The following is a 12,446-nucleotide window of genomic DNA, read 5'->3' as shown; positions in this document are numbered from 1 at the left end:
TGCCACCAAATCCAGTGGCAGAATGAATGAGAAAGATTTAAAAAAAATTAAGCTCAATTTCCTAAAACTGGGAAGTCTAACAAATAATTTTTAAAGTAATTATGAAGAAAATCAACAAAATGCATTTAATGCATACAAATGAAACAATAAACTAAAAAGAAAAAAAACAGGATCAGATGGAGTTCTAAAACAGGGAGCCTTGAGATATTAAAAAAATACAACAGAGAGACTGTATAAAAATACAATGAAAAAAGTGAAAACTTTTGTGGAAAGGACCACAACAAGGGACTATCTGGCTGAGGAAAGAAAAAAAAAACATGTTAATGAAGTGATGGGAGATAACTCTAAGGAGAGAAGTATGCATTTTGAATACATATGGCAATAAGGTTGAGCTCATACATATTGGACACTATTAGGTATGGCCTGGTGGTTCTAAGCACTTGCAAGCCTGAACAGTGTTTTAATATTTGGTTGAGAACCTAACAGTTGGGCCACAACTATCAAGTTCTGAAGATAGCTGGTAAAGAACCCCAATACCAAAACAAACAAAAACCCACATCAAAACCAAAGAATTAGTGAAACTGAGAAATACATATTTAGTAATGACTTAAATGGAAGAAAAGAAATAAGACTGAAAAATGAAGGAATCCCTCAAGAACTATGAGATATCAGCGAGGAGACAATTATAGGATAATGAAAATATCAGAGGGTAATGAGAGAGAAAGGAAACAGAGTACTAACCCAAGGAAAATACACAGAGAGAACTTTCAATGTCAAAGAAAGAAGTAACCGTAGACACATAACTGTCAAATGATCAAAAAAAAGAAAAAAACTATTACAAGCTTCAAAGGAAAAATTGATTTAACATAAAAAGGCACTTTGATCAAGCTATAATTAGATTTCTCAGCAGAAACCCTACAGGCTAGGAAAGAGTGAAATGACATATTCATAATTATAAAAGATAAAAACTTCCAAGAGAGACAGACTGGCAGTGGGTCCTCATTATGACTCAGGAGAGCCATTTTCATACCAGGTTAGTGCACCTCAAGAATAGTTCAGGAGCAAAGTGAAACAGTGGCTGTGCTTTTCTTCATGTGCAATACACACGAAAGCCACAGCACAATTAGGTTACAATGGAAATGAAATGTAGAATGCTACTGTGCTTATGAAGATGATAGCTCTGAAGACCCAATAAGTATTAACCATCTATAATGCCCCTCTAATAAGTAGTGAGAGGAAATGTTGAGGATGTACAAGGAACACAAAGAAAATAAGAGAATGAACAACTAATAAGACTCAAAAGAATATGAGATAGAAATAAGAAAATTTCAAACAGAAATGACATAACTGAAAATCTTGATAGGCAAAATGAAAAACTAATTGGAAGGCCTCCGCTTAAGAATAACAGCTGCTAAGGACAGAATCAAGTGAGTTCAAAGATGAGCTGCATAACACCTCCAGACAACAGCAGAAGATAGAAGAGCCTTAAAATAAAAGAATAGAAGAAAATCCTCAAAATATGTAACAGATGACAACAGAACTTTGGCATAAATTTAATAGAAGCAACCTACGAATCATTGATGTCCCAGAGAGCAAGGAAAAATACCCCTATGAAGAAGCAACAGTCAAAGACATCATTGCTGAAAAATTCCCATGCATGCACCTGCATCCTGGATGCCCCCAAAAGTACCAGCTAAAAGAGATGCAAGTTAAAAAAAAACCAGGCAATCTTACTCACGATGATAAAAATCATAGATTAAGATAGAAAACTAAAAGCAGGGCCAGAACGATAGACAGCGGTATGGCATTTGCCTTGCACGCAGCCAACAAAGGATGGACAACGGTTCAAATCCCAACATCCCAAATGGTCTCCCCAAGCCTGGCAGGAGCGTCTTCTGAGCACAGAGCTGGGAGTAATCTCTGAGCATTGCTGGGTGTGACCTAAAAGCCAAAAAAAAAAAAAAAAAAAAAAGTAAGAAGAAAAAAGAAAAAGGAAAGAAAGAAAACTAAAAGCAGCAAGATCAAAAAAGAACATTACACACAAAGGTGCATCCTTAAAATTTACAGTAGATTTGTCACAAGCAACCAGCTAAGCCCAAGGGCAGTGGTGGAATATAGTGAAAGTACTCAACAAAATGAATGGCTCCTCAAAAATATTTCACCCAGCAAGATTTTCATTTCGGTTTGATGGAACAATACACAGTGTCACAGATAAGTAACAGCTCAGGAATTTTACAAATTCAAACCCAACGTTAAAAGAACTGAAGGGGGATTTTAAGGCAAGGCAAACTCCACAAACAGATCAAACTTGTACAAAAAGATGGCAAAAAAATTACATGACAATAATTTCTCTCAATGTTAATGGACTAAGTATACCAATTTGGAGAAGCAGAGTGATATAATGAATCAGAAAATAGAATCCAACATTCTGCTATACGCAAGAAACACATTTGAATAGTTAGAGAAAAAACAGAATTAATCATTAGGTTAAACATTAAATTGTGTTCAATCATACATGGAAAAATTGGTTTTGCCTTGCTAAATTATATAATTGCCTTTAACTTCAAATACTATTTCTTTAAAGTTAGGAAGCTACACTGGTTAAATCCTTTTTTAATGATTGATTTAGAATCTGACTGGATCTAGAATATTTAGCAAATATTCACTAAATTTCTACTTAGCCCTTCAGGTTTATAGATAGTAGGCTCTCTGTACAAAGTATTTATTTGTTTATTTTTTGGACAACATCTGATGCTACTCAAGGCTTTTCTTGATGGCTCTGTCAAGTATCACTCCTGGTATGCTTAAGGGAACATGTATAGTCCTGGGGTGGAAACTAGGTAAGCTGTATGTGATGGAAGTAGCTTACCCACTATGTTATTTCTCTGGCCGATATATTTTTATTCAATAATCTAAAACAAAGATATTTACCATAAGATCTGGAAAACCAACAATGATCGAAGCATAACTGTTCTCATCTGAGAGAACTCGGTTAGGTGAGTCAATCTTTTGTCCAACAGCTGCACTTAGGTTTTCGGATGATAGTTGACCATTTGAAATCTTATGAGGTATGCTGAAATTTCTTTCTGAAAAGTGTCAGAGAAACATCAGATGCCATATCTCCTAAAATATTCCAAGTATTAATCTCCGCACAATTTTATTTTCATCATCTTAAATGGAAAACAACATATAAAAGAGAAAATACTTTATATTTTTGGACATAGAACATAAGTTTTTGCATTCAAGGCATATGCTCAAGCTTTCATAAGATTTGAAATTCTGTTAGCACTAAATATCAGTATTATTTAATAATGTTGAATTAAACATAAATAAGTGATGTGAAACTGATGTGAAATTGATCAAACTCAAGTGTTGATATGGTATATTCCTCTTCCCCTCAATCCATCTTCCCATCTCTGACAAATTAAGTACAATTACTGGCTGATGATTTGTGTAAAAAAGGAAAGCTACTACTTAAAAATAGATTTGGAGACTAATGAAAATAAAACATTAGGATTATTTTTTAGATTCTATTCACTATTCCAGTGTGGTGATTAAGTGTACCTTGATTTAAACTTAACGTATTGAGGGACTGGAGAGATACTACAGTGGGTAGGGCACTTGCTTTGCATGAGGTTGACCTAGTTTGATCGCCAGCACTCCAGGCTTTTCCAGAAGTAATTCCTGAGTGCAGAGCCAGGAGTTACTCCTGAACATCATCGAGTTCAAGTTAAATTAATAAAATTAATTTAACATGTTGATATTATTATTCTTAAGTCATTCTAGAGGATAGCATGTATATATGTATACAGTATTACAGCCATAAGCAATAAGTATTTTTACCTTGGGTAACACCAAACCCTGTGTTAGGAGGTTCTTCTTTCAAAACATATAACTGACAAACACCTCTCTCCTCAGATTCGATGTGTGCAGGCTTAGTTAAAAGATATTTCCTGTAAACAAAACATTCAAATTATAAAGTTTCCTTTCCTAATAATCATGAAATAAGATAGGAAAAAAATATCAGTATTTCCCCTCAAAGTCACCTTTCTATCTCCTGAGTTTAATTGGCAGCATTAGTTTCACACAAATTAAAGTTTCCCGCCCTGAATTATAAAGAGCAGTGCAGAAAGCAATGTAATAATAAATGAGAGCTAAAAGTTCAACACTTTCTACAGAGGAACTATCTTTTTAAAAGAGCAAAGAAGCACTCTAATGAGATGTATGCTAATGAGATGCACTCATTATGTTGGCACCTGCAGTTAATATGATCAGTGAGTCACTAGGATTTGTGACTAGCCAAGACTCAGAAGCTCTGCCACTGTCATCCCCTTGAGGTACTTATTCTTAAGACTTCAAAAATATGTATATACAAATGGCCAGAAATATCCAGCAGCAAGTGCCTCTAGTTTGGCAAGAAATTCAGTGAAGCTTCAATATGCTAAAAGATAAAAATCCCAAAGAAATATGGATCATATACAAATTCTTTAATGTTCTTACCATTAATTTCTTTATTCTCCTATAAAACATTTTTAAATTACTTTGTAAAATGAAGTTTAATTTTTATTAATCCACCCTGCCCCAACTTCTAATTTTTACTTAGAGAAATTTAGCCAAGTACAAAAAATTTGAAAAGATGAATCAGAAAGGAACTAAGGATAAGCTTGATGACAGAGCACATGTCTCATGTCTGAGGCCCCGGGTTCTCTCCCTGGCACTTTCCCTAAGAGAGTTCCAGGAAGACAAAAGATTCTGGATGCTACTGAACTGCTAAATAAAGCTGAGCTAGAACACAGTAAGTGATTGACTAGGTAGAGTCACTTACTGGTTTGTTTTGTTTTCCACAAGAAGCCATTTGTCCTCTGCCACCAGAAAAACAGTCCTGACATGGATGGGAAGTGAGATGGTGTGTGTTTGTCCTTCTAGAACATCAAGCACTGTCAGGTTGTTTCTGAAAAATTAAAATAAAAAGAAGAAAAGTATCTGAAAGAAAGTAGTGAGTAAAATTGTTTAAGTCATCATGGCACAAGCATTCCATTAATCACACCCTTAAAAGTGTGCTTTGAAGACGAAGTAATAACACAGAAAAATAGTAACTGAGAAAATAGTTGTAGCATTTCTCACCTCTGTAAAGACAAAAACAAGATAAAGTACTTGTGAAAGGAAGCTTCCATGTCAGGAATAGTTGATTACAAAATTATAAAAATTATTTTCTTTATTTTCCTTTATTTTGAGGATGCCACATTTTGGGGGGGTTGTTCAGGGATTATTCCTAACTGTGCTTAGGGATTACTCTTGGAGTGAATTGGGGTCCATATGGGGTACTGACGGTCAAACTTAGGTTGACAGCTTGCAAAGCCAAGCATCCTACCCACCACTTATAACCTCTCTAGTTCTAGGTAACTTCTCTTATGTCAGTGTTGTATAATGTGGGATGAATAACTTTAAAGTGACATTCATAAATTAGTTACCATGGTTTTATTATAAATAAGCATAACCTTAAAAGAAGATCAGAAGTACAACATAAGAATCATATTACGGGGCTGGAGCAGTGGTACAGCCGTAAGGCATTTGCCTTGCATGCGTTTGACCTAGGATGGATCCCCTGGCGTTCCATATGGACCCCAAGCTAGGAGAGATTTCTGAGCGCATAGCCAGGAGTAACCTGAGTGGTCACAGGGTATGGCCCAAAAAAACAAATAACAACAATAACAACAACAAAAAAGAACTCCATTAGAAACTCATATAACGAAGAACTCACCCATTTTCTTTGTAGAATACAAGCCAGTTTTTATGTGAAAATTCTTTACACATTTTGTGAGTTTCCTAAAGATAAAACAGACCATATTATTCAGACTGTATGTGTCAGATGCCATAATGTATCTTTAGCAGCTTAGTTTGTCATATTTCTAAAATTTTTCAACATGTAAAACATGCATATGTTTGAGAATTTATCTATTTCTCATGCATTTCCATATATTTATCTATTTCCAGATGTAATGGTAGCTGGATTAAAATATATTTTAAAATCTACTATGAACTATATAGCAAAATATCTTCAGATTGAAAAAAGTGCTTTAAAAAGCCAAATATGGTTTAGAATTAAACATGCTATTGAATGATTAATTATGGGATATTTTTTGTTCGTTTGTTTTATGGTTACACCACCTCAGCTGTGCTCAGACATTACCCCTATCTCTGCACTTGGGGATCACTCCTGAAGTGTTTCTGAGCAGAAGGTAAATATTATCTAATATTATTTTATATATATATTTTTTTTTGGGTTTGATTTTTTTTTTTTAATTTTTATTTTGATCATAATGGTTTACATAGTGTTGACAATAATATTTTAGGTACATATTTACATAAAATCAGGGGGGATTCCCATCACCAAATTGTCCTCCCTACACCTCCATTTCTGTCCTACCTCCCATTTCCTCTTCCCTCATCCCAGGTCGGCTTGAATATGTGGTCCCCTCTTTATCTAACCCACAACTTAGTAGTCTTGCACCTGTTTGGTCTTGATGCCTCCCTTAGTTCCCCCTCTAACTGGAGGCAGGACTAGCTAGTTCAAGTTGCGTGGTTTTGTTTGAAAAAGAGAAAAGTATAATATTATTTTATATTTATTACTTTTTATAAGTGATAGAATAAACTGGAATACCCTAAAAGATTTATTTCTTAACTTAGTTAATAAACAAAAATGATAGGACCAAAGTGATAGCACAGAGGTAGGACATTTGCCTTGCACGTGGCTGACCCAGGACAGACCTGGGTTTGATTCCCAGTGTCCCATATGGTCCTCCGAGCCAGGAGCAATTTATGAGTGCAGAGCCAGGAATAATCCCTGAGTGTCACCAGGTGTGGCCCCAAAACAAAACAAAACAAAAATGTTAAAAAGATAAAATCAGTTGTCACAACTGGGATTTTTCTTATAAATTCAAAACATAAGCATAAAATCAGACAAAAGTTTACAATGTTTAAGACTTAGGTAAGCTTCATACTCAAATAGTTTATAATGTTGTATTATTATTAATGCAGGTCTGACTAGCCTTCATGTGCCTGTGACAGAAACAAAAAGATATCCTGGGTCTTTTATTATCTGTGTCTGTATGTCCATTTGTATCCTGCTTAATTGTTCAAGTGTATCATAATCACTTGCACATTACAGTAAACAAGGTACTGAAGGGGACAGACAGGCATGCATCTTCAGAGTTGGAAAAATATAGGCAGCTCAACAAGAGTAAGTTCCTTACAGTTTCCTTGTTCCACCAGGAAGGCTGCTTAGTTGTAACATCTGAAGAGAGGATGAGACGACGAATTGTTCTGCTAATGGTATCCAATAACAGGATGACATTGCTCTGGAAATAGAGAGTGAAAAGAACAAGATTCATTACCTTGTTCTGTTGTTGATATGTATATTTAAAATAGCCTCTTAGTAACCTGACAGTAAAGATTATACATGAATATAAGACATGGTAACATTAATGCAATAAATAAGGCCCATGAAAATATAAAATGGTTCACCTTAATAGAGAAACTATTAACTTATTAGGGGTCTTTGGGCCATAAGCAGTGGTACTCAGGGGCTACTCCTGGGTCTGTGCTCAGGGGTGACCACTGATACCACATGGGAGATCACCTGTAGTGCTGGGGATCAAATCAGGGTCACCTACATGAAAAGCAAGTACCTTGCTTCCTCTACTATTTATTTGGCCTCTTATTAAAATTATTTAATTTAAAGTTGTTGAAGTATTTAAAGAATTTTAGAAAGTTAAGAATTTTAAAATTAAAGAATTTAAGTTAAATTAAAATTCACTAAAATGAATTTTAAAAGTCAACTTAATTTAAGGTTTTAAATAAATTTACTTTAAATAAGTTTTAAATTAATTTTATATTTAAAATTTAATTAAAACAAGTTAATAAAATTTTAAACTCACTAAAGTGAATTTATATTAAATTTAATTAAAATTATAGAACTTAAAGTATTTGATAGCTTTATGAAAATACTTATAATTAGGCAATGCATAGAATATTCTTCCTTAAGATTCTATCTAAAAACTATCTCCTTCAAAATATAGACTAATCATAATTCTGTTTTATTATACAATAATGGGGAGATTAAAAGTATTTTGTTATTTAATTTTTTATTGATTTTCATCTTTGGGTCACAGCAGGTTACTCTTGGCTATGCATTAGGACTTCTGCACTTAAATAGAATGCCAAGTATTGCACCTATATCGGCCACATGCAAGGCAAATTCCTACCTGCTGTGCTATAGCTCCAGTTCCCAGCTTTTCATTTTAATAAAACATTTACTTTTTATCAAAATTATCCTTTAATATTATTAAAACTCTTACATCATACAATTAAATATCATTTATTGTTTTCTCAAATCTAGGTCTAATTCAGAAAATATAAAAAAATATAAAAGATGGATTAATCAGAAAATATCAAGGTCAGAAAGAATATACCTAATAAGAATTCCCTCACCTGGAAGATCACTAAATTTGAAAAACTTTTCCTAACTGAAGCTTAAATAATGCACAAACAAATGATTCCTCCAACATAATTAATTAGGGATATGAAAATAGATGAATTATCTTTCAATAATAGGAACACTTAAAAAAAGTTTCATGTTAACTTTAAGCACTAAAATAATACAAACATTTAAATTGAGAAATGTAGAAAAGATAAAATATTTTAGAAAGATGCAAAAAAGTAATGCTTCTGAGTGGAAATTAAAATATTTTGAAAATTAGACACATCAGTTGCAAGACTAACAAGTTGTTTTACAGGTCTCACTGTTATACAATTGTCTTTTATTTCTTGCTCTGTTTTGCTTTAAGTTTTGTTCTAAATTTGCCCTCTAGCTATCTAATTCTTCTGAGCTTTCCATTTCAAGCATTTACTTTACTTGGGAAAAATAATGATATAAAATACTAAAAAGCTTTCTGTATTTTGCAAAATAAAGACAAAGTATTTGCTCACTTGTTCATAATATTTAACAACAAGGTTATATTTAAAGCACAAAGGAGACTACAAGGAGCAACTAGCCATAGCTCTTGCCTTCTATTATGTAGCTGGTTACAGTAAATTTGTTTTGGTTTTTGGGCCACAGCATGCAGTGCTCAGGCTTACTCCTTGCTCTGTGCTCAGGGGTGGAGGACCAGATATTGTGCTAGGGATTGAACATGGGTCAGCAGTTTGGCATGAAAGTATGTTTCTGGTTCTAGTTATAAATATTTTAAATAACATAGAAATAATGATTTTTCAACAAGTCTAGGACCTAATAGCAAGGCGCTTATTTTTCCTAGCTTATTTTATTCTAAAGTTCAAGAACTATGCCAGTATTTCTGCCACTTAATTTCCTTACTCCATGTTCTGATTCTTGGTAGTAATAAAATAATATACATTAATGAAGTTAACATAGCTTATATTTTTTTCACAAACAAATTTTTTGTTGTTGTTTTTGGGCTATACCCGGTGACACTCAGGGGATACTCCTGGTTATGTGCTCAGAAATCACTTCTGGCTTGGGGGACCATATGGGATGCCAGGGGATAGAACCACAGTCTGTCCTAGATTCACACATACAAGGCAAATGCCCTACCCACTTGTGCCACCACTCCAGCCCCCACATTTTATTTTTTGCAAACATATTTATTGCTTTCTAAATGCAATAAATTGTGATAAAAAGTCCCCATCATGTATGTTAGGAATATTTTTTAAATTAACATTTTATATAAGAATCTATTTGCATCTATTTGAAAATCATGACAATATCTTGATGTTTTAAGAAAATATAATAAAGTGAGGCTGGAGAGATAGTACAGTGGGTAGGACACTTGGACATGTGTGTAGCTGACCTGAGTTTGATCCCAGGCACCTCATATGCTCCCTAAATCTTGTCAGTAATTCCTGAGCTCAGAACCAGGCGTAACCCCTGAGCATTGCTGGGTCTATCCCAAAAACAAAGAAAGAAAACATTATAAATTAACAATTTAGTTTTCATTCTAGATTAAATCTATTTTGAGTACAAAGTTTAATTTTTTTTTCACATTTTATTATTTGGTTGTGGTGCCACACCTGGTAATGTTCAGGGGATACTCCCAGAACACTGCTTCCGGGACCATGTGGTGACTGGATCTGAACCCAAGCCTCGAACATGCAAGCAGCCCTTTGAACTATCTTCTACTAAAGAACATGCTTCTTAAAGGAGATGCTGTATCTTGTATGATAAACATACAACATTCACATGAAAGCTTCATATATAAGCAATTTTGGATAATATAAAGTTTTTGAAGGAAAAGAAAAATCCTAAAAAATAAGTCTAATTCCCAAATATGATTAGGCAGAAAAGAAGAGAACTAAATAGACACAATCTAGCAGAAAAACAACAGTTTCACATTTTTCTTCCTTTTTAGGGTCTAATACTCTGATGCTCACAACTTGGCATAAGTGAGTTAAAAATATTTTCCTTAGTGAGAAAAAACATATATATATATATACACACATATACATGTATATTTTTTAGCTATTGCTGTATTTAGAATTTGTTTTAAAGGCAATTGGCAACATGAAGGAGCTCTGTTGCTCCATCTACCCTTTGAGATGTTAATAGTTTCCTTCTGTAAATGACTAATGATATATTCTGTCTGAGTTTAAAAATAGAATTTTGCGTCACACACAGCACATGGAGCTGTGGTTTGGGTGCTCCTTTAAGGGGGGGCAGAGGGAGAGGCAAGTGAGCAGTTTTATTATGTTTGTATTTGACTGGGAGAAAAGTAACCTCTGGATGACCTCAATGTCCCAAAGCTTGAAATTCTAAACTTTGTACAGATGTAATAAGTAATCTCTTGCGCAGAGAGAAGGGTCTTTATTTTCAGGCATGGCAACGTTTCCTTTTCCTCACTTCTGATTTTATTTTAGCAAGAAGTTTTTCAGCAATTTCTTCCCCTCCCCCCTTCCCATGTCCTCGGCAATTTCTCAAACTAACCAGACAAATTCATTTATTGTAGCAAAGCTTTATTTTGAAAAGACAAGGTATAGATGAGTTAAAGGAAGTACTTCTCTGTTAACATTTTAGCTCCTTTTTTAGTTTAGGGAAGAAAGAATTGAAGGTAGTGAACTCATTTTATAATGCAATGAGACTCATTTATCATTTGTTAACTGGTTGCATGCCATTTGTTTGGAATTAAGGAGGCTTTCAAGAGCATAATGTAAAAGATGCTACCCCTGGCATTGGTGGTAGAACCCTGGAGGCCTTCCCAGCATCACAGAGTATCATTTTTGCAGGCCTTAAGCACCTAGAGGTCCCCAACACTACAGGGTCAGAGCACTACACATCACTGAGGCGCCACACATCAGTGCATTGACTGCTTGACCCAGGGGCAGAATATCACTGGATCATGGCCCTTGCACTGCTTCGGAGGCTCCTACCAACCTCCTCACCCCCAGATTAAAAATCGAGTCAAGACCTCTGCTTTATGAAAAGAAGAGTCAGGTCAAAGGACAGGGAGAATAGAAGTATCTAGATTAGGTGCTCATTGCCGGCTCAGAGTTTTGGGAGGACTTTTTTGGAAAATGGGAGAAATTATGGGGTGAAAAAGGGATCTGTTAGGCAGCATGCAAGACTGTTTCTTGCCACATGTTTCTTTTGAAGGAAAAACATACTTTTTTTCTGTTTAAAGCCATTATAAGTGACTAGAGGGTTAAAAACAATTGTAACAAATAAGTGGATCTTTCAAGATAATCAAATCCTTGCTGAATATCCAAAAATATAGTACTTGAAAGAATCCATATATATACATTTGGCAATTAATTTGACAGCTAAAAATTTAGCAGTACTCCAACTCTTAGATTCATATTCATATTTGATTCATTTACTGCACAGAAAACCACCAAGTTATTCTGTGCCTTTTACAATGGATTCCTCTAGCTTTAGGATTCAATTAAATTCAATTAAATGAATGGATGAAGAAAAGGCTTTTACAGCAGTCTATCGAACACCATCATTTTATAAGAAATATTTACTTATTTATTAATATTGCTTATTGGAGAAAATAAATAAAATGCAAAAGAAATTTCAGCTCAGAATTTATAATAATTATTTAGAACAGGATCTAATTAAAGTTGACTTAACAGCAAGCTACTGACATGTTATTTACTCATTATTTTCCTCTTAATTAGAAACAGTCTATAAGCATTGCTTCCCAGTAACACTTGTTTTCATAGTTAACCTTAAATAACTTTCTAGGAACTATACTAAATTTCCTTCACAATTTTCTATCATGAGTACTTCAAAATTTTCAACTCTATTTTTCCCATGCTATCTCTGGTGACCAGTGAACGAGTTTTCTTTAGAATAGAAAAAATAATTTTGGTTTGTTTGAATCCCAATTGTCAGATATTTTCTCAGCAATGTATTGAAAAATACCTGAACTTCA

The 12,446-nt window shown here is 34.1% G+C and overlaps 1 protein-coding gene across 1 annotated transcript in view; it reads right to left on the bottom strand.

Moving 5' to 3' along the window:
• VWA8 (von Willebrand factor A domain containing 8) overlaps positions 1–12,446 on the bottom strand; it is a 381,934-nt gene that overhangs the window by 135,182 nt on the left and 234,306 nt on the right. The window contains exons 30-34 of the mRNA XM_049778742.1: positions 7,254–7,358; positions 5,762–5,826; positions 4,826–4,951; positions 3,844–3,953; positions 2,932–3,086 (exon numbers count right to left, since the gene is read on the bottom strand). Of these exons, the coding sequence (XP_049634699.1) occupies positions 2,932–3,086; positions 3,844–3,953; positions 4,826–4,951; positions 5,762–5,826; positions 7,254–7,358 (561 nt within the window). The remainder of the gene's footprint in view (positions 1–2,931; positions 3,087–3,843; positions 3,954–4,825; positions 4,952–5,761; positions 5,827–7,253; positions 7,359–12,446) is intronic.

The sequence above is a fragment of the Suncus etruscus genome, chromosome 8, assembly GCF_024139225.1.
Source record: "Suncus etruscus isolate mSunEtr1 chromosome 8, mSunEtr1.pri.cur, whole genome shotgun sequence".
Taxonomy (NCBI): domain Eukaryota; kingdom Metazoa; phylum Chordata; class Mammalia; order Eulipotyphla; family Soricidae; genus Suncus; species Suncus etruscus.
This window is presented reverse-complemented; position numbering and strand designations above follow the sequence as displayed.